The 22,741-nt window shown below is 40.5% G+C and overlaps 1 protein-coding gene across 6 annotated transcripts in view; it reads right to left on the minus strand.

Moving 5' to 3' along the window:
* The window catches only part of Sncaip (synuclein alpha interacting protein), a 140,036-nt gene that overhangs the window by 28,692 nt on the left and 88,603 nt on the right, over window positions 1-22,741 (minus strand). For 5 of the 6 annotated variants that reach the window (XM_076912654.1, XM_076912653.1, XM_076912651.1 and 2 more), the window contains exons 4-6: window positions 10,489-11,360; window positions 8,504-8,683; window positions 1,180-1,293 (exon numbers count right to left, since the gene is read on the minus strand). In XM_076912654.1, the coding sequence (XP_076768769.1) occupies window positions 1,180-1,293; window positions 8,504-8,683; window positions 10,489-11,360 (1,166 nt within the window). The remainder of the gene's footprint in view (window positions 1-1,179; window positions 1,294-8,503; window positions 8,684-10,488; window positions 11,361-22,741) is intronic. The other variant, XM_034518086.2, reaches the window with a different exon arrangement.

Raw genomic sequence — 22,741 nt, forward strand, 5'->3', positions numbered from 1 at the left:
AGTCTAGGCTATCTTATCTCAAAAAGCAAACAATAGTACAAAAGGGGAAGAAAACCTATGGCAACATTTTTTTGGCCTTTTAAGAAATGGGATTGCCATGCTCAAACAAAGAGCATGGTTTCTTATCGGCCACACAGCATTTACTGCCACTGGGAACATCTCTGAAGCCAAAGAGGGTCTGGTTAGATACATGAGAAGCAATTTGCTTTGCCACAATTTGATTAGATCTATTTTAATACTATACTGATTTCCTTGTTGTTGTTGTTGTTTTTTTAAAGTTTGAGATTGACATTTTGTCATTTCAGTATTTTTAAAAGATAATTTATAACTATCGCCCTCAATGGGAGGTGGAGACAATCTAGGACTGAGCTCTGTGTACATCAGCACATTATGGCAAGAGTTTTCTAATGTAGAAACTCATTTTTTTTTAGTTTATCAGTCTGTATGTATACGTGTATGCCCTTGTGGGATGGAAGACAACTCTCTGGAGTCAGCCCTTTCCTTTCTACACTCGGGCTCTGGGGATTGAAGTAGGCTTTTACTGAAGTCAGTGCTTTTACTCATGGGGCATCTCACAGGCACCCATGCAGAGATTAGTTCTGAGAGTCTTGCACTTAATCTGCCTGCTGCTCCTTGTCCTGATGAGGCGTCTTTGATCGATGCCTTATTAAAAAGACTTGGGGTTTGGTTTTGTGCTCAACAAATCATTACGATTTTTCTTTGTGATCAATGTTAAAAATATTCATTATAAAAAAATAGAAAAATGCCAAATTAAAAAAAAAACCTTTAGAAAGGCGATTATAGTTCCATTCTTCATAAAGATGACTGGAACTAAGTTGGGCTGTATTTTTTTTTTCTTATCTTACTTTCCGTTTCTTTTCCTACAAAATTTAAAGTTGGTACCAAATTACATCAAAAGTTTTACATTATATATTTTTATTGGCACTGTGTAATTAATACTTTCCCATAAAATTCTACTGTATGAATATAATTACCTTCACTATTTATGCCTTGAGATCTCTAGGTTGTTTTAAACATGTCTTCATTATAAAATATTACAGTAAACATCAATGTTCATAAAAATCTATGAACTTATTTATGATGTTATGTTTTGATTTTGATGACCTAATAATAAAAACTAAGTAGACATGTAAGCGAAGATACATAGAAATTCCATACCTGCCCATAGCAGCCTGCGTAATGAATGAGGCTTGGGAAGTCCTTGGAACAGCTCAGTTCTGCAATGGCTTCTGTCTCGCTTACCATCCAGCGCACGCACTCCAGCTGACCATTCTAGATTTTAAGAAGACAAGAAGAAAGAAATTCAAGATTACCAAAGTTTAGCAAGTATCACAAGGGTTGTACTTTTTACCATGGGAAGATATATGAATGTTGGCTTTGGTGTCTGGCTTGTATTTACCTGAAATATAAAGATAAGACCTGTTACAGTCCTGCTTTGTGGTTTAGCTCTGAATCAGTGCGGGAATTTTTACTTGCATTCATCTATATGATTATAATCAGTTTTATTGAAAATCATTCTGTTGAGCTTTGTGGTCGAGTACCTACCTAGTACATGCAAGGCCTTGAGTTTGATCCCTAGGCTGTAAACAATGAATGAATGAAATCACTCTATCGAGGCATAACTTACATACTGTAAAATATATTTGTCAGTATAAAGTTGATTATTTTTGAATATATATGCACACACACACACACACACACACACACACACACACACACACACTACTCTAACCCCAATCAAATTAACAACACTGCAACATTTCCAACAGTTTCTAGCACCCCATGGCTTTCATCCTCCTTTTGGCCCTGAGCAAAATAAGCTCAGATACTCTGAGCCTTTTCGTATTTGTTTTCACTTACCACAATACTCAGAGTTATCTAAGGTGCTGCAAATATATTTTTTTAATTTTTGAAATTAAAATATAATTATGTCTTTTTGGAAATGTTTTTATTTCTCTAGGATGGATACCTGGAATTAAACTTTTCTTCCTTCCTTCCTTCCTTCCTTCCTTCCTTCCTTCCTTCCTTCCTTCCTCTCTCTCTCTCTCTCTCTCTCTCTCTCTCTGTCTCTCTCTCTTTCTTTCTTTCTTCCTTTTGGTTGAGACAAGGTCTCTCTATTTAGTTCTGCCTGTCCAAGATGGTCTCAAACTCACAGACATCCTCCTACATTCCACATGCTGGGATTAAAGGCATGTGCCACTATGCCCAGCTCTGGAATTAGAATTTCCAAGATTGTTGTAGGTATATATTTGACCTTATGAAAAGCTTCCAAACTGGTTTCCAAGGTCGTAAATTCCTTCATATTACCAAAAACATCAGAACATTCCATTTTTCCATATTCAGGACAACACACAGTATTACTAGTGATCAGTTACTATCATCTAAAATTAAATTTATTTAAAGATTGATTTATTTTTATGTGTATTAGGGTTTCATCTGTATGTATGTCCGCAAACTACATGCAAGCCTGGTGTTCCAGGAGGCCACAAGAGGGTATTGGATCCCCTAAACCTGGAGTTCCAGTTATAGACAGCTGTGAGCTGTCCTCTGGGTGTTGGAAATCAAACCCTGGTCCTCTGGAAGAGCAGCCACTGCTCTTAATCTCTGAGACATCTCTCGAGCCCCAATCACTTATAGTTTATTAGGCAGAGCAACTCGTTTTCAAATAAAACACTATCATATTTTTCATGCAAAATTTACACATTTTTATTTGAAATAACAATTTCCATTAAGTAACCAGGGCACGTATTTTAATTAGTCGAACAATCAAAAGTTTGCAAGGTAAAAATGTTGTTACAGAAGAACCATTCATTATTTGTTTTTTTAAGATTTATTTATGTGTTTATTTTATGTATATGAGTACACTGTAGTTGTCTTCAGACACACCAGAAGAGGGCACCCTCTTTATGAAGTCACATGACTCTCATGCTTTTGGAGTTTAAATTCTCTATCATCTATAGTCCTCACTGGCATCTTGTTCTCAGCACTGCAAGCCTTTCAGAACAGCAACAAGGCATGGAAATAGTTACACTGCAGTTCATGTATACGGTACTGTCTGTAACTATCACAGAATACTGAGTGTCACAATCTGATCAGCACTCACACAGACTAGATGAGTCTCGGTCCACAACTTAGTCACAGTTACTTTAGCTTCAGGGTTTGCAACTGTCTCACATGCAGACAGCAGCAACAGTACCTTCCTAGCCAAGGTAAAATGAGATGCAGTAGAGGCTTGATGAACCCAACATTCACCACACTCTACCCTCTCTTGGATTTTCCTAGAGACTCTGTGAGACAAGTGAGGCCACTAATTGCCTGTCTCGCTTGCATACAGTGGGGTGTGAGCATAGGAAGGGTCAGTGTTTATGGAGCCAGGGAGAGACTACAAATGAGAAGCATCTAACAATTATTTTCTCTTTAGTTTAGAATCTTAACCTGTCAAGATGTAAAGGTAAGAGAAAGACAGGAGAGGCAATTCCTTCCTTCATCGTCTATTTAAATAACAGGATTCCAAGTCAGGAATTCCCAACTACACACATACACACACACACACACACACACACACACACGTACATACACACTCACACACTCAAATAACATGCATACACAAACTGACTCACACACATATGCACACACCAACTCACAATTTACACATACATGCACACACCCTTACACACATTGACCCACACACATTCAGATAACATGCACACACACACTGACTCTTTCACACATTTACACACACACTGGCTCTTTCTCTCATACACACACTCACACATACACACTCACACACACACACTGACTCTCTCACACATGCTCACATTCACATACATATTTCATATACACTTACAAACACACTGATCTATCTCACACACATACACCGACTCTCTCGCACACACACTCACACATACAAACACACACACACACAGGCACACTTTCACGCACTGACAAACATGTTACTCTGTCCTTGGAGCTACAGGGATATGCTACATGACTGTGTAGTATGAAGGTCTCGTAAAAATCATAATTACACTCGACAGCAAACATCTGTGCTACTGGTTTATGTGTTTACTGTACTAGGCTGCTTTTCATTCTTTTAGCCTGCAATCCTGCTTATGACAAAGAGTTTACCGTAAAGCAGGAGGCTGTGTTATGCCAGCCGTGCCCACATGCGTTTCATGTTCACCATCTACTAACTGCGTTAACACCACACTGCAGGCCTATATCATGTTTATGTAAACATTCTTTGTGGTGTTTGTACAAGGACAAAATTGTGGAAAAACACATCTCAGCATGTGTCTTCACCATTACATGGCACGCTCCTTTATTGGTATGACCAGGTAATGTGCTCCTTGCTGCCCTGGGGGGCTGGTCTTTTTGGGGTGTCTGTCTGACATCCTGGCTTCTGTCTGGGTTTGGGTAACACACATTAGCAGCCAGAGACCAGAAAAACAGTGGTAGTCTGAGGTCTCTTCTGTTCTTGGCTCTTGAGCTGTGGCTAGCCCGCGCTCTCCACTGGTCATGAGTCAAAGTGAGCCTTGCCTTTCAGCTCGGCACTTTGTGTCAGGTTCTTGTGACTACTCTCTCTCCAGGCTCCAGGGTTCAGTAACTGTGCCCAGGCTGTCATCCCATTAAATCATTCACTTCATTCTTTCTGAATGAAAAAAGAAATGGGAGCCATCTTGATCAAACAAGAAGCAAGACAGTTTGCACAAGTTACTATACACGCAGGCAGAACACAGAAACAAGAGGCCATGCCTCTAGTTCTAGTAAACAGAGATGCTTCCCCTCCCCTTTCTCTCTTTCTAACTAAATTTAAGGTTTTTTTCCTACCTTTTCATAAAGCCTCATCTAGCTTTGTTAGTTTTCTTTACTGTTGTTTTAGTCTCCATTTCCCTACTTTATATCCTGTTATTTCCTTTCTTTTGCTTGCTCTTGACTACGTTTGTCTTACTTCTCTCTAGTTCCTAAAGTGTCTGACTGAAACTTTCCTCCTTGCCCTGCCCATTTGCCCTGCCCCACCCTGCCCCGCCCCGTCCCCCCTCCTGCCTCCTTGACCCGCCATCTTCCCTGCCTACCTGTAAGCAGAGATATAGATGCTTCCTGTAAAGGCAGCTGTATGCTGTATTTTCATTCCCATACACCCTAATCATTCTCAGTTTTGTCTGCTGACTGGTTTAGGATGGGTTAATTTTACGAACTTGTAAATATCCCAGTTTTTTGTTCTGTTGTTAGTTTCTAATTGTGTTTTTTTTTTTTTTTTTTTTTTTATGGGTAAAGTGTGTATGTAAGCTTGTATTTCAATCCTCTACAATTTATTGAATTTAAGTGGGTAGCATTTAAACAAATAAAATACTATCCAAAGAATAGAAAGAAATATTATTTCTCTTTCCCGTGTTTGAAACCAAAATGACTTGCCTTAAATGCAAGTAACAAGAATACAAAAAAAAAAATCATTATTAAATTCCGACAGGATTCTGATTCTTTTGTCTGCCCAAGTTTGGGCTTGGAGTTATTTGAACGTTAACTCTATATATGTAAGGGTGTGTGTGACATCATGTTATCACCAGACCACATTGCCTTTAGGCTTAATCAGAATGACCAAATGAAAAGTCAAAACAAACAAACAAAAAACAAACAAACAAACAAACGATTTGATTCCATGTTTACTCAGGTCCTAAAATAATTTCTTGTGCCAATTCTATTTTAGAGAACAGACTGCACTAGAAAGCAGACCCTTTAGAACTCTTTTTTCCTAATGACTTTGTTTAGCTATTTTCAAAGGGCACAAACACCCAAAGCAGCCACTCCTGAGTCCCTTGGAAAACACACAGTAAGGTCTGTAAGGTAATGGAATAGACATAACTGTGATCTTTTTAAGGAGTCTGAGAATGAGAAAGTGGTGTTTGTAAGCACTGTTAGGACTTTAAAGCCTCCTTTAGAATGATCTTTTGATCCTATCTTGTCTCTGGATAACTTCTGAGACATGCTATGCAAGAAACCTGGACCACTTGTACCAAGTATGTTTGTCATTAATAACAGACAGCATGCTTGGTGCTGTTTTATTTTTAAAGATTTACTTAATTGTGTATGTGTGCTTATATGTGCACATGCATCCTGAAGCTAGAGATAGCTCCCCTGGAGCCCAAGTTACAGTGAGTTATGAGCCACTAAGTGGGCGATGGGAACTGAACCCAGGTCCTCTGCAAGAGCAGCAAGTGCTCATAACTACTTTGCCACCTCTCCAGCTCCCCCTTAGAACTGTTTAATGGGGGTGAAATACCAGTTGCTTCATGTGTTGAAAACAAGGCCCTAAAACAGAAGACTGGTGGTGTCTTAGGATCTCAGTTTCATCTCTGTGTTGACCAAAGGACACTGAATGAACTGCAGGTATCAAGTCACATTGGGAAGGGAGAGACGCTTTCATGAAATACTTGTGCTTACTGTTTATGCCAATACAGATGGAAGGATGGAGCAGAAGAATACAGAATACATCCTCCATCTTTCAGAAGCCCAAGACCCCAAATCTAGAAGAGTTTTTTGGCCTTGTGGGTTTTAGATGTGTTTTCTTTTTTTCATCAAATTAAAACTCAAAGTGCCATGTAAGCTTGTGTCATGACTCCTTGGTGACAGCTGTGCTGCTCAAGTTTCCCGATAAGCCAACACCTCATGTTAGCTGCTCACAACGAGGGTTGAATTAATGGCAACTCTGTTGCTTATGAACTTTCATGGTCTAAAACTTTTAATCTAGCAAAACAACCGACTAGGGTATGTCAATTAAGAGAAGATATGCTTTCATCCAGTTACATAATGAGGGAATGTTGTGTCATTCACCATCAGTTAGGAAAACTAATGAGAACTACATTTAATAAACCCGTAAGACAGTCTATAAATATGGCAGGGGCCAACATTCACTGGTATTATAAGGATATCTGTCACTATGAGGATATCTGTCATTATAAAGCTATCTGACATATATGCCTATGAATGACAACCTGCTACCCATATCATTCACTGGACTACATCACAGGACTAGATACTGACTTTGTCATCTGACACTCTTATCACCAGTAACCAAGGTACCTGTCTTACTCACCAGGTGTATCATCTCTTTAGGAATAGGGACTATGTCTTATTCAAATTTTTACCTCCAGTACCTAATAACATAGTACCTGTTGGCGTTGGTACACAGAACTCAACTCTACTGAGATGAGTTTTTTCTTTAGATTCAGTTTCTCTTCTTTTACTTTGGTTGCAGTAAACTCAGTTCTGATCTGATATGGGACCATTTACAACCAAGGAAAAGGACATCCCTGGTATCCTAGGTTTCTTTGTAACAAATATTTACCATGCAAATTTGGAGTCACACTTTACCATGGAGCAAAGTTAAATAAAACAACATTTTTTTTTTGATATATAAAGCTTTTCTGACTAAGTAAATGGATTACAGCTAAAAATAATAATAATAAACTTTGCATATAAGGTATATTAGGGTTAGGATAGATACTTTTTTTTTTAAACTGTAATGTGTTCTTTAGTGAATTCACAAGTGGGTTTATTTAGCCAGACAGTTCCCCTACTCAATACCTATGCAATGCTATTTATAAAAATGATGCTATTTGGCTTTTAGACGATGTAACTACTATGTAAAGCAATCTGTATGAAGAATTACAAGATGCATTAGATTTCTTCGAACTTCACTTCTGGCTTCTTAATAAATACAACTGAATTCTACACTTATCTGACAAAGATCCTAACAGTCATTTTAGTTTAATAGCTAACCTTTTCATGATGAGTTATATCTCAGATGCTCTTACTGCAGTAAAGGTTCGTGTGTGGGAATGTGTATGTATGTGTGTTTTATGGTCCAGGTTTTAACTCCATCCCAGTTGTCATTAATTTGTACGTGCTTGTGTATGACAGATAGCATAATGTGCTATCTTGGAAAGCTAAAGTAAAATCCTCAGTTTTTTGATGTTGACATTTAAACTCAGATTTGATCCATTAAAAGCCCACATTATTAAGAGAAACTTCCAAGTGCTAGCCTCCCTTTAATTGCACACCTTTATCTGATTCTCCTTGCTCCTTATTCCCATGTGAGGAAAAATTGACACAGTCTCTGAGAGAGCCAGGTGGGGTACGAATCCAAAATGCAATCACTATGTATAATGAAAAAATTCTGCAGGCAGTCATTGTCTTCTCTCTTTTGTGGACGGTTTGGAGTTTATGTTTGTTGGATAACAAACTGGAATGTCATCAGAACCTCAGAGTGGTAGTGATTGAAATGATTAACTTTTTATATATAGCACATTCATTTGCTGTTTATTTAATACCTCACGTTCTCCTCTCCCCCTTCCAATAGCTTAGCTCACAAGATATCTTTAAAAAAAGAAGAAGAAAAGAAAAAAAAAGAAAAGAAAAGAAAAGAAAAAGGAGATCAAATCAAAAGACAAAGGCTAGGGCAGCTCAGCCCCCAATCGGTCACCTTGATGGCCAGGCCTGCTGGAGTCAGCTGCTCTGTGTTCCGCTCATTCAGACAGTCTTCACCCATCAGTGACGTGAGGTGCTGCAGACATTCTGCATGGCCCTTGGATGCAGCAACGTGTAACAGATTGTTTCCGTTCTCGTCGTGAATTTTGTCCAGATTGTCTGCAGCTAGGTGTGGCTGTACAGAGAGTGAGAGAAGCTTCAATCAATAAGTCAGAACAAGACAGTACGGAGGGTCTCCTCTGGGCACAGGGAAGGGACAGTTCATGATCTAGTTAGAGTCCCCTGCTATTTTGTCCTGTTTATAATATGTGTTAGGACGGTGGTTCCCAACCTGTGGGTTGCCACCCCTCTGGGCAAACCTTTATCTCTAAAATTATTTACATTACGTTTCATAAGAGTAGCAAAATTCCAGTTATGAGGTAGCAGCAAAAATAAGGAGGAACTATATTAAAGGGTCACAGCATTAGGAAGGTTGAGAACCCCTGCTTTAGAACATTCGTTCTCAAGGGACAGCATGAGAGAGGATCACAGAGCTAGGACCAATGAGCTGTAAAGGTTTCCAGTTGTGTTTTTTGTTTGTTTGTTTGTTTGTTGGTACCCGAGGTGAAATTGATGATAAGCAATAACTTCTCTTTCTCTGTCACCACCCTGCTAAGTGTGGGAGGGATGGGGCTATGTTTTATTGACTGTTATAGGTTTGTTGAATGAATGCAGTACTCGTTTTGAGTGTTTGACTTGCCAGGCTGGCTCACTTTTGCATGGTACCTTATGGTTGTGGTCACTAGTACTTTCACAGGACCCTCTCCACACCAGTGACTCCCAGGGTATCTGGGGTATCTGGAGGAAACTTGGTTCTATACATATATATTTCCTGTCTCTCCTAAAACTCAGTCCTCTGAGTATGAAGTTTGGTAGAATACTTTCTGTAAACTGAGCTGAGTGGTCAGCTGAGCAGTGTTAGCATGTGGGTCTTCTTAAGATATGGGACAAAGGAAAGGATTGAACCAAAGAGAATTAGAGGAAGCAGCCAGCAAAAACAGAGAAGATATTTTCAAAAGAAAAATAGTTATGGCTTCATTTGGCAAAATTGTTCAGCCATAGTGTCCTGTTTGTAATCACAGGACACACATATCCTAGTTCATCTGTGTACACTGAGCAGTATGGAGACTCACAATGCCATGAAACAGTGATTTTTCCTGAATGAGACTTTGAGAGCCCAGGCTTGCTACTATTTGATCAGTGTCTGGAAGCTGGAAAGTGCAACAGATGGAATGCTCTTTCAGCTGAGCTTTTCAATAGACATTTCTTATACCGAGTAACTCTGTGTCTGGAATCTTTGGAGACAATTCTTCATGTTCCCTAGACGCAGCCCTGGAACAAAGTAAAAACCCCCCTCGTGGGTCAGAGAACAATCAACCTCGAGGGGAAGCTGTATCTGCAAATGCTTTCCAAACCCCTCACTCCAACTCTTCTGAATAATGATCAGGGGGAAACAGAGACCTCTCTGTTCACAGATCTGGCAGGTCTGCCATCAGCTAAAATCTGACATCCTCACAGAACCGGAGGGAGAATACGGGAACCATTTGAAAAACAGAAGGGGGAAAAAGGCATTTTGATTCAACTGGAAGTCAGTGCTGGGTCCTTTGTTTTGTTTTCCTTTTAGTTTCAATGTCTTTTTTTTCCAAGCTGAATTCAGACAATGATGTTAAATTGCACTAACAGTCTGCTGTGGCCATTCATGTCCCATTTTAACCTCCTAACCTTAGAGTTTAAAACACACATCTCTCAACTAAAGCCACAGGTAAAGATTTAGCAAGATACAAAACAAAGGGAGCGATATGGTCAGAACACATTATGGGAAAGTCTCAAAGAACTAATTAAAGAAACTTTACAAGAAGATGTGAAAAAAAAAACCCCACTTCATCCTATTATAAGATGGAGTCTATAGATCAGACAGACAGACGGACAGACACTACTCACCAAGAGTGATATCTGTCCTTCATTCACAATGTTCAGTATGCTTCTTACTTTCTTCAGGTACTCAGTCCTCTCTTCTGTGCCTTGGGCATTGGTCCAGTTCATGCCGTTGATCTGCTCCTCTGGTTTGGCCCCTGCTGTTGAGGACTGCAGGTGGAAGGATCTGAGCTTGCAGTCTGGCCCAGACTTCTCAATTTTCCGACTATGGGGATCACTAAAGACCTTGTTTAAGAAGTCTTTACTGTGGTTTTCTGATTCATAAACAGGGCCACATTTACCCAGAGCAGGCGAGCTCTCGGATTCTTCTGTAGAGAGCTTGTGCTGGTCCCGGAGGACAGTTGGTGCTTTCCGTAAGTGAGGGCTTTTCACAGGAGAAAGAACACAAAATGGAGTCATGTTGGGTGTGGAGTTCTCAGTGCTTGCGATAGGGCAGGTTTTGGCAGAGAAGCCATTGATGGTTGTGCATAAACCCAGAATCCTTTTCTCTGAAGTCACCTTGGTGAGGGGGGCCAGCTGTTGGCTGGATTTAATGTAAGGCACATCCAGAATCTCATCCATGTCAAGGTCATAGTGCTCCAGCTCCCCCAGTGCCTGGCTGGGCTCTGAGCCTTTGCCTGGCAACCCCCCAACTCCATCTTCAGGGCTGAGCTCCTCAGGCTGGGGGCCCTGGTCAGTCTCCCCTCCTTTCTGGTATTCCACTGTATTATTCTTTTGGTCGTCATTTTCATTGTTCTCCAGAGTCTCTGGCTGATGTTTCAGTGGAGAAACTCGCTTCACTGGGCGGAACTTACTGTATACATCAGCGATTCCAGTGGGCTTTTGTGGGTTTGTAATGAGAGTTGAGACACCACAATTCCAGCTAGAGCTAGAAACTGCTTTAAAAAAAAAAAGAAGATACTATTTAATTGGAATCTGAACACAGTTTGGCCATGTAGGTAGACACGCTCAGCTCACTTAAGTGATGCTCACAGTGGGTTCCTGTGCAAGGGGGTAATCCCCAGAGGATGAAACTATACTTACCACTGCAAGGCGGAGAATGATAAAAAAAAAAAAAAAAAAAAAGCTATGATATACTGACTCCCAATTAATTAAAGTAGCAATAGTCATAAAGGCAGAAAATTAAAATAAATAAACCCTGACAGATATTTTATTACTGGGCATTTCTGGTACTGTTTATATGTTTGCCACTACCCTAAAAAAACAAAGAAACAAAACAAAACAAAATAAAGAAAGAAAATAAAAAACAAAACAGGAAGGGGCTTCCGAACTAAGCCAGTGGACAAGTGATATGTGTACACTCATGTACATGTATAAGCGTGTACTCGCTTGTACACACATCTCTAATATTTGAGACATCTGTGGGAAGAACATAGCTTATCTTCAAACTCAAATTCTGTCCTGCTATGTGACTTTCTAGATGGTAATGGTAGGAGAAGAAAATCATCAGGTGGTCAGGTGCTGATCTGTCCATGGGAGACAGACCATGGTTGAGTCCATGCATCCTGTAATAAATATCCTAGTCAATCATACAGGGTCATCTTATGGTGCTTTTCAGATCATGATACAACCACAAAATGCATTTCCATTTGGCAAAAGAGCATTCTCTTTTGCTTTTTTTTTTTAAAAATACTTTTTATTTTTTTTTTGTGAATTTCTCATCATACACATCAGTCCCACTCATCTCCCCATCCCCTCTGACCTCTACCCTTGAAACAACCCCCCAGAGAAAATTAAAAAAAAAAAAAAAACCACAAGTGAAAAATTAACAAAACAACAAAGCATGAAAACATCTCCAGTAGAAGCTGTACTGGGTCAGTGTTCTACAGTATACCCCCCTGTCCACACATCTTCACTTGCAAATGTTCACTGCAATGAGTCATTGGTTTGGTTTGATGTCTATGGCTTCTGTGACACTATCAATATTGGATCTTCACAGAGACTCCTCCTGGTTATCCTGTGTCACAGAGATCCTGAAGTTTCGGATCAAAAGCTCTGGCCCTTTCACAGGCTCCAACAGTTCACAGATGATGTAGATGTTGGCCATCAAGGCCAGCTCTGTTGTTGCGTTCCCTTGGTGAGGTACCCCGCCCACTCTCCTGGGTACTGAAGCTGGAGAGATGCAGGGCCTGCTGCCAATGGTGAGGGGTGGGGCCAGCTCTCCAGAGCACTGCAGCCAGTGATGACTGAGGCTATTTCTGCACAGCTCCTGGACATCTGTGTGGTCCCTGGCGGCTGCCCCAACCAGGGACTTCCCCATGGTCTTTAGTGGTAATATGAGCCACAGTTATCAACACCACCCTCTGCCTCTGCATGGCTAAGGGACATAGACACTTTTCTCAGTGGCAGCATAGGCTGAGCCTTCACCATGGCCTTGGGTGGTGGGGCTGGCTACACAACAGGCTACCTTTCCACCCTAGAGTCTCCAGTTCTGTCTCTTGTCATAATGCTCAAACCATTTCATTTGTCTTTCTCTCCCATCTGTCCACCGTATACTTGCATATTGTAGTGGCTCCTGCTACAGGTGGGCCACTAGACTGGCAGGCCTCTGTTTGTGCTGTGTGGAGGGGCAGCAAGCAGGCCTCTAGGTGTCCATAGCCTGCCCATGTAGCATGGCGGTGGTGGGTCTCTAGGGTACTCTTTAGAGTAACACTACCCTCCATTTTGGGAAGGGTAGGAAAAGACCGAGCAAGGAGAAATAATGAAGGGCAGAAAGGAAAGCCAGACTAATACTTAAAACAGTTTTTTTTTTTTTTTTTTTTTTTTTTTTTTTTTTTTTTTTGGTACAGATAAAATAAAGATGGCACACTGACCTACATTCAACTGTCTGGTTGAGATGAAGAATGAGGCAGCCGGAGATATTTGGTGATAAGATAACAACCACCACCCCTTTTAGTGAGCCTCAATACAAGCAAGCTGCTTGGTAGCACATGTCAGGTGGGCTGATGAGACTGCAGTGCTCTTGTTCACAGCAGGGCTGCATCCTCTCCGAGACACTCCTCTCCTAGAAGGCAGATGACCCAGCACTCCCGGAGGCTACTTTACAGGTTTCTATTCTTCTGCCTTTATTTTATATCATCTTACATCAGACAGGTAAGGCTTCCTTCCAGCTACTCTCTGTCCCTCAAACAGGCACAGTTGGGGAGGTTTAATCCAGAGTAAGTAAACCTACATGTCTTTGCTGTTGGCACAGGCAAAGACTGAGAGGCCCTGAGGCAGTAGGTGTGCTCAGGTCTGTAACTTTTACAGTAGGCTTTGGTAATGACTAATTCTTACAACTAAAAGGCTCCTTAATAGAGTTACCTAAATTGGTGCTACTAGCCATTGCTTACGCTGAGATGTGTTCTAAAAGCATCCAGAGAAGTTATCAAATAAAGCAAAGAGATAAGTGAGTGCCTTGACCCTGTCTATCATAAAATCATGAGTTCTGTTCTCCAAATGGACAACTTAGCCTGGCTTCAAAAGGTCTGTACTACACAGCATGCCCCCGAGGCTCTTCTGGCTCTCGAAGAGAACACTAAAAGCTATGGGAGGAGGAATGGTTTCATTCCAAAGAGCAACACATATAGCAAGGGCTACCCAGAAAGGGAAGGAAGGTATCTAGATGGCCTCAGACTCCCGATTCCCTTACCCTCACCTTTTGTGGCTAGAGTTCCGAGCCACACTCAATATTTGGCCTGGAACACACAATTAACTGACACAAGTATGTGAACTTGAATCTCGCTTTGCACAATCCATCAATCTTTTAACATGCGTAAAAGGAATCCTTCTGAGGCATTTGCAACTTTATTTCATGGGAGGGAAATAAGTTCTGCTAATAAACTCACAGAAGGGATTATTTCCAGAAAAAGCTAGATTCATTAGTCGTTTATGAAATGTCGATATGTAAGGACAATGAATAATAATTCCAATCGGTTCCCTGTAAAAGTAAAAATTTTCTATCTTTAATATGTTCCTTTCTTTTTTAAAGTATTAAACTATGGGAAGATAATTTGCCAGAAATTTCTGCCAAGCCATTTTCTCTGCCTTAGGAACACAGAGTGCTTGATTCACATAAAGCAACAGGGACACAGAAATCATAGAGCTTGTGAGCTATAAACAAGCATTTGATTTTATTCACTAACTTCCTCCACATCTATAAATATTGTGGGGAAACTTATTCATAGACATTATGAGACACATGCTTATTATTTGGAATGATATCTGATGATATTTTGTCAAAAACCTGGATTTCTTTGGAGCTTCTAAAAACTATGAATCTCATAATGCATTAAAATATTTAAAGCCATATGACTTAGTGGGTCAATACACCAAGTGTGCCTTACTGATGTATTTATGTATTATATAAGGTCATGGGTTCAAAGGGCCACTCTTTTATGTTGGCTTTATTTACATGTGAACTTTTTTCCCAAGTGATACAGGGAAATGGGTACCATATGTTTCTCAGCTGTTTTATTCTGACAGGAGCCATTAAGAATACTCTATGTAAATGAATTCTGTCTGTGTTTTATGAAAACACTTCTTTCCCCAGAAAGGTCTAGAAACTGAAGAAGGAGTGTCAACATTTGGGCATGTTGTCTTTTCCCTCATTCAAGCCTATGGCTGTTTTGTAGGCTGAGGGTGAAGTCTGTACCTGCTAGGCTTGACTGCCAAGGAGAAAAGAAAATTGCTTATGAAAACGGAACTAATGAGTTTCATGAGAACGCTCAGCCTTGCTGCTATGTCACATATTTGGATGAGCAAAAATGCAACAAACAAAAAACAAACAGCCATTTATCTCTCCTATGCTGAGTAAATACACAGTATACAAAAAAGATTATTAATGGCAGGCAAGATTTTCTCTTTCAGTTCTTTAAGAGTACCAACAAATTTACTTCATTGTCGCTTTGCTCCCGTATCATCATAACATTCTTGTCATCCGTGAGAACAAATTTCTTAGTAGCAATGGCCACTTGAAACACTTTTGAAGCTAGATTTCTTCTCTAAAAATTATGCACAAATACTTGATACATGAACATAATTTAAATCCCTGGAAATTTTTATCTCAGTCTTTACAAGTTCTATGAGAACAATATCTGTGTTGAATGTATCTCTCTGTCTTTCAAAACTCCCAGCAAATTGCTTACCTAAGTAGGTTTTTAATGATGTTTAGCTCTTAAATGTGCTCACTTTTAACACCTCAGGGCAGTAAAGATGCCTAGCATGCCTTCAATTTGTCTACCTGATGGAATCACAAATTTTCTTAAACCATCACCAGTGAGGTGAATGTTTATGCTGGTAATTTATAGACAGAACAATTTCCCATAATCTAGCTGGCGTTTGAGATGCTGGGAGCACCAGTAAGAAAATTTCAGCTACCCCATAACCATCAAAAGCCAGACATTTTCCCAACAAGAATTAGCATCGATTTAGAATAGGCAAGGTTCCCTGGTTGTCTTTGCATCCTAATCCAGGGCAAGCTCTGACTTGCTACACTTCTGTCTGGTTCCCCTTCTCTCCTTCCTCAACCCCTTCCCCCCAATTCCCTTAATCCTGGCTTAAACAACCAACAGGGTCATTTATATAGCCTCTCAAGTCATTCACCCCCAGGATATTGTCAATCATTTGTTCCCTTGACCTCTACCCCACATCCCTCTGATCCCATCTTGTGGCTTTATCTTAAATTCCTTTTAAATCTGGGCCCTTTCTTTTGTGTACCCTCCCTGGCCTACACTGGAATCTTTTTCCACAACCACCAGTAACTAGTTTCTTTTCTCTCATTGGTCTCTCTTTTTAGCCCATTTAAGTCCTCCTTGGGTAAGGTTGAATTCGTCAAATTAGTTACCAAGCCTTAGGTGTCCCATGCTTCCTAAAATGATATTGCTCTGTGTATGGGATGGATACCCCACTGTATCAGACACACCCCAAGACTTGTGATAAACACACCTCACTCACAGTGTAAGAGAACTATTCAATGTTCAGCCTTCTTCTCTCTCCTCCCTTAATATCTCTCAATAAACTGACTGCAGACTTCAGGGTCAGTGGCTTTTATAAACAATTAACAGGAGGATTTTTGAATATACACATGATGTAAATGTCACTTAAGTTACAAGGTTTGTGGACACTGGCTTCTTTGTTCATAGCAAAATCTTCAGTGTGACATGCAATAGTTTATTTTTTAATTCACTTTATAACTTACCTTCTTTTTGTAGCACTCATGATTTCCACACCCCTGCCTTCTCCCTCTCTCCTCTACTGCTAAATAAACTCTGTATACATGGCTATCTACCATTGCTCTTGCCTTTGGGCTTATTCTGCCCTTCCTTATAAAGTCTTTGCTGCTATCCCTGCCTGAGACTCATGCCTATCACACAGGAGATATCCAGTGTTGTCCCATTGAGCTGCTTCTTCCTATTCTCCCAGGGAATAGCTGCTCTTTGCTTGTTAGTTCCCAGGTAACTCTTGACCACAGCAGCAGGATGTCTGACATCTCACTTTGTCCTGAGGGTGCTTCAAGGACAGATTCCCCAAGAAGCTCCTTTTGCTTCACGGTCTAGCAAAGCTCCTCAAAGACAATGGGGTTTGGTGACTTAATATTTCCACGAGAGAGTGAAGAAAAGGGGGAAGGAAGGAATACATTGAGCCAAAAAATGCAAAATTCAAGAAATAAGTTTTGTTATAATGAGTCCATATTTTTTTAAACTGAGGTGAGAGTTTGAAAGATAGTTATTGAAGTGACTCAGACAACTAGAAGGTATGCTGCATAGTGATGTACTTTAATGCACTCTCTTAAGAAGTTCTTCTTGGGTGGTGGTGGTGGCATCTTTAATTCCAGCACTCAGTAGGCAGAAGCTGGTGGATCTGTGGGTTTAAAGCTAGTCTGGCCTACAGAGTGAGTTCCAGGACATCCAGGGCTACACAGAGAAACCCTGTCTAGAACTTTCCCCACTCACAAAAAAAAAAAATGTTCATTACTTGAATTTCCTCATCTGGAAAATAACAAGGTTAGACAATATCATTGCTAAGATCTGATCCACTCTAAATATTTCTGATGATGTAGAAATGTGTACAAATAACAGGGTTCTTTATTATGACCCACAATGAAACACTATAATTCTTTTGGATCCATGCATTTTACCAGATCCTCCTAAATTTATAATTATGAGGCTGAGATGATTGCTGACACATAATTCTCGGGCTCCTAGGCTTGATAAATTGTTTTCTTTAAGAAGATAATGGAGCGTTTGCTGTTGCCATGGTAGACCCAACTTTTAAGAATAAACATCAATGTTGGCTCCTAAAATGCCCATTTATTTTACTTCTAAATATGGAGACCTGTGTCCATAGTAGAAAATAAGCATGTGACAGTGAGAAGAGAAAGAAAGAATTATGACAAGTTAAATGGATTCTATTTTTCATGAGAAGCAATCTGGTCAAATTTATCTTAATTCCTTTAAGTATAAATAGCAAACTACATGCCCATAGCAGCCTTACTGTAGGCTGCTTTAGTGATACACCCTATATATTCTCCAGCATTCTATTCTCTTTATTTTAATCTTTGTTTTTTAAATACAGGGTCTCATGTAGTGTGGGATGTCCTTGCACTTGCTATGTAGCCAAGGATAACCCTGTGCTTCTGATCCCCCTGCCTTCAATTTTTGAATGCTGAAATGACAAGACCCCAAAATGTTGAGTTTATTTGGCACTAGGGATCAAACTCTGGGCTTGGCACATCCTAGGCAAGTACATTTCTAGCTCCACCCATAACAAACAGTCATGTGTGAAAGTCCTTTTGCTTTCACCTTATTGGGAGCGAAATTATAAACAACTGGGATTGTTAATGCTAGAGTCATGAGTTTCCTTACCACTGGTCAAGTGACATCTGCAGTGGACTCATGGCATACAAGCACCTCAGGATCTCTAAGAAGTGATGATAGTTGGCTCCCATTACCTCTCGACCATAGGAAGAAGGGTATGAACCCGGGTGGGAAGTACTTCCTGGGATGATCTGTGCTGCCCTATGGGTTAGCCTGAAACCTGATCCAAGGGATGGCTGAGTGAACTCTGACCTCAGAGAATTGTGTCAGGACATTATGCTGGAAAGAAGGATGTGTATAAAAGGAACACATGTTTCTGGAATGTTCAATGGGGCTGCTGGCTCATCTTTTTCACTGACATCACGGACCCTTGACTGAGGGTATCCTGAGGTTGAAGGGGAAGTACGTATGATGTCATTTCTATAAATACTGCACTCATGGATCTGTGCCATTAGGATGTTCACATGCTGTGAGGAAAATGTCATTGATTTGGGTTTTCAACCACCTGTCTTTAAAAGGCTACTGATATCAAGCAGCTGTTATTGAACATGTCAGGGTCGTGTTTTATTACACCTAGCTCTGTCCATGGCAATGCAGATCACTCAGATAACTCAGCAGACTATCCCTCCATGTTTCTTTGTTCTGAGAAAACTCACTGAATCACTCACGTCCCGTAAGCCAGGATAGAAGAGACACATCTTTACCAAAGAGGCATAGTCTATCATGAAGACAGACTCAATATTTGGACAAGTTTAAATCTTTAGCCTTCAAAAGTACAGTTTCCACAGAACGATAATTGGTAGGCCTGAAGAAAACACACACTTTTCAGAGTCAGTCATGCCAAAAGTATGCATCATGGCATTAGTATAAAACCTTGCTAGTGGATTAAGTTTTGTGCTCCTTCCAGGCACATTTACTAGGTTCCTTCTCTTTCTCTCTCTTTTTCTCCACCCCCGCTTTCTTTCACTCCGTGGAATTGTACAGAGAGACACAGCAAAAGACCAATGAAAAGACTCATCAAGCTGAGACACTTAAAAAAGGCAGCGTGGGCATAAGCTGAACATGCTTTCTACGTATGCACACACTAAGCTCTTTAAACTGAAGGTGGCGATGTTTTACAGTGCTAGTCTACAGCAAAGACAAAACAGAGAGTCATGGCTACTGGGTAAGAGAGACAAGGGCAGAGCGAGCAGGCAATGGGGTAAGTAAGGTAGGTAGAGGAGTGTGTGTGTGTGTGTGTGTGTGTGTGTGTGTGTCCGTCCTCATTTAAAAACTAGCTATGTTAGTATGTACTTCACAGACATTATTATAACAAGTGAAAGAAGATGAAAGTGTTGCTTTCTGGACTCCACAAAATGCTCTCCTCATTGGGATTTTCCTCTGCCTTGAACACTTCAAAACTGCCAATACATTCATCTCAGACTTTGTGTATTTCTGAGCACAGGCGAATGCATGATTTCATCAGAGATCTTTTCATAACAGGTCATGAAGATGGATGGGCAATTCCTATGCATTCTCACTTGAAAATAAATGGGAACTCAGGGATTTTTAAGTATTATGTGGAAAATAATGTAGCATTCTGATTTCTCAGTTGGGAAGAAAGCTGCTTGACTCTAACTTTCCGTAGCATCAGAGGGCCATTTCATCAAAACCTAAACTACTCCCTAAACAGACAATTCACCGTCTTTCTATTTGGGTTACATGTAAGTCATAGAATCCCAGCAACCGATGGCAAAACATGTTTGGAGTCACTTCAGAGTCCCTTTAACTAAAACCCCAACATGAGCTCTTCCTACATTTGAGAGTCCCTCTAGTATCAAACTACAGTTTGGGAACAGAGTTAGGGAAATGGTTTTTAACAACTCTTCTAAAGACAGATGAGCAGACTCTCTACCTTGTTAATTATTGGGAGTGCTAAACATAAATTTAGATTTATCTTACCACCGAGAATCTATGTATCCAGCTGCTAATCCATTCCTGACTAAAGCTGTTGATCTTTTTTGAATATGATCAAGAGATGCAAGGACATGACAAAGGGTGTTCAGGCATGTGACAGGTAGTCGGTGACAGAGTGCTAAGATGTGCTTTCCAGACCCATTATTAAGTAAGCATTTGCTAAATGTCTTCCGTGCACAGAATTCCTTTATTCTCCCTGCAGGGGAGAATGGAATAGATACAGCCTTCTCTAGACAATAATAATTTCAGAGTAGAGGCAAATAAAAATATAACAAAAGGCAAGTGCTTTTTATGAAAATAAGCCAGGGCAGGAGGGCATAGAACAGCTGAGAAAACCCATCTAGGAGGTAATATTTAAAACCAAAGCAGAGTAGAAAAAGCCAAATATCTGAGAATGGGGAAATAAGAGAGAACAGGTAATTTGTGACGATCCGGATAGAAGACAGCAAGTTGGCAGAGACCTAAAGCAGCAGAGGATCAGGCAGATTCTGTATGTTTCATCGCTGAAGCAGAAAGAGCCCCAGAGAACGGCTGGAGATGAAAACAAGGAAGGCCATTTAGGGTCAATAGGCTGGACCCTTTCAGAAGGGCACTAATCCCATTCAGGAGGTCTCCATCCTCATAACCTAATGGCCTCTCCTGAGATTCCATCTGTACGTAATAGTTTTTTAAAAGTTACATCCCTCTCCCATGTCTTAAGTTTATGATTTTGTGTAGACCTGAATTTGTAGCTATCACCTATTGAATGTAGCCCAGTTGGACACTGCTTGGAGCACAAAGATATTCTTTGGACATAGAGGACCCAGGACTTACTGATGGAATGAAGTGGGGAATAACTGAGAAAGAAAACTCTACCCTCAGCAACATAGTGAGTTGTCTGATAAGCCAGGGGTTATTTAACGAGGTGCATACCTAGAGCTCTCTCTCTCTCTCTCTCTCTCTCTCTCTCTCTCTCTCTCTCTCTCTCTCTCTCTCTCTGTGTGTGTGTGTGTGTGTGTGTGTGTGTGTGTGTGTTTGTTTTCCCCTGAGAAACATGTTGTACATCAAGAATTCCTTTTGAAATTCTATGAGACATCTAATATAGATACCAAGTGAGTTGTTAAAAAGGCATCTGGAAATTAAGAGTAGCAGGCAGAGGGGATATGAAAACAAGGATAGGAAAGAAGACTGGAAGACAGAAAGAACAGAGAGGGTGGCTCTACTGAACATTTAGTCACACTTGACCGTTTGCAGTTAAGTAAAGGATTTGTAAAGTAGAATCAGGGGCTGTCAGTGTGTTAGGAAGGAAACCAGGAGGGAGGTTGCAGTGACCGATAGGTTCAAAGACTTCCATGAGGCTAAGAGTGATGAGATTATCAAAGTGTCAGCAGATTTCATGGAAGGAAGCAATGATGCTCTCTAGGGAGGCAACGTATACTAGAGTTGCTCAAGGCGAATGGAAGAAGAGAATTAGAGGTGTAGTTTTCGCATAACTCTTAAAGCAGGTTGATTTCAAGGACTGTTGAGACAGCAGAATGAGTTCAAGGTCAGCTTGCATAGCATAGAGTTTTACTCAAAATATTAAGGGAAAGGAGAGCTGGAGATAAAACAAAACAAAACAAAACAAAACAAACAAACAAACAAAAAAAACAGTGGTAGAGCAAGAGCCTAGCATGTGGAAGGCCCTGCTTTCACTCCTCAGCACTGCTGTGTGCTATCCCCACATTTGCACACAAGGAGAAGAAAAAGAATCCTCAAAAATTTCAAGAGGAGAAAAAGAACAGGGAGCCAAGACATAGTCTGGTTTGTTGTGGGAGGTGCCGGTATAATTCAGACCTTCACTGTCTCACCTGGAAATCTTTGGTAATGAAGCACTTTGTAAGTAGTTGGTGGCACATGTCTAAATGATAATAGTTTTAAGATATTGAGTTAAACAGAACATTATGACATTAACCCATCTGTTTAGTGGTATGTAGTCCATAGAAAAAAATTAGGCTATGTATGTGGCTCACTTTATAGTTCTGCTGGATATTAATGGTCTAGGGAGGTCAGGTATAGGGACCTAAGGTTCCTTTGTTGGTGAAAGGAGACACCCTGTAAAGGAGCCTGGTACATTTGAATGACTGATGTGAGAAGAAAGCCAAAGGCTGGAGGAGAGGCATCAGGGAAGCTAGCTGGTCCAGTAGCAATTTACTCTAGGTCTTCCATGGCCACAGAAAACATTCCCATTGTATAGCTCATAACCAAGGGAAGGACATAAATGGCAGATAATGGATTTTTGGGGAGACCGTTGTGTCCAATTAAGAACAATGGGTGACTTAGGTAAACGTTTCTTAAACTTGAATGCATGTATACACAGCCTGGGACACCAAGTTTGTAAACTGTAGGTTCAGAACCTGGGTCCGGGGTGAGGCTTGAGAGTCTACACAGACTCAACACTAGATGATGATCCAAGTACTTGTGTTGGTCCTGTACCACACTGAGAGGAGAGAGTCAAGCTGAGTAGACGCCATGAGTGGTCCTTTAAC

This window comes from Arvicanthis niloticus, chromosome 14, assembly GCF_011762505.2.
Source record: "Arvicanthis niloticus isolate mArvNil1 chromosome 14, mArvNil1.pat.X, whole genome shotgun sequence".
NCBI lineage: Eukaryota > Metazoa > Chordata > Mammalia > Rodentia > Muridae > Arvicanthis > Arvicanthis niloticus.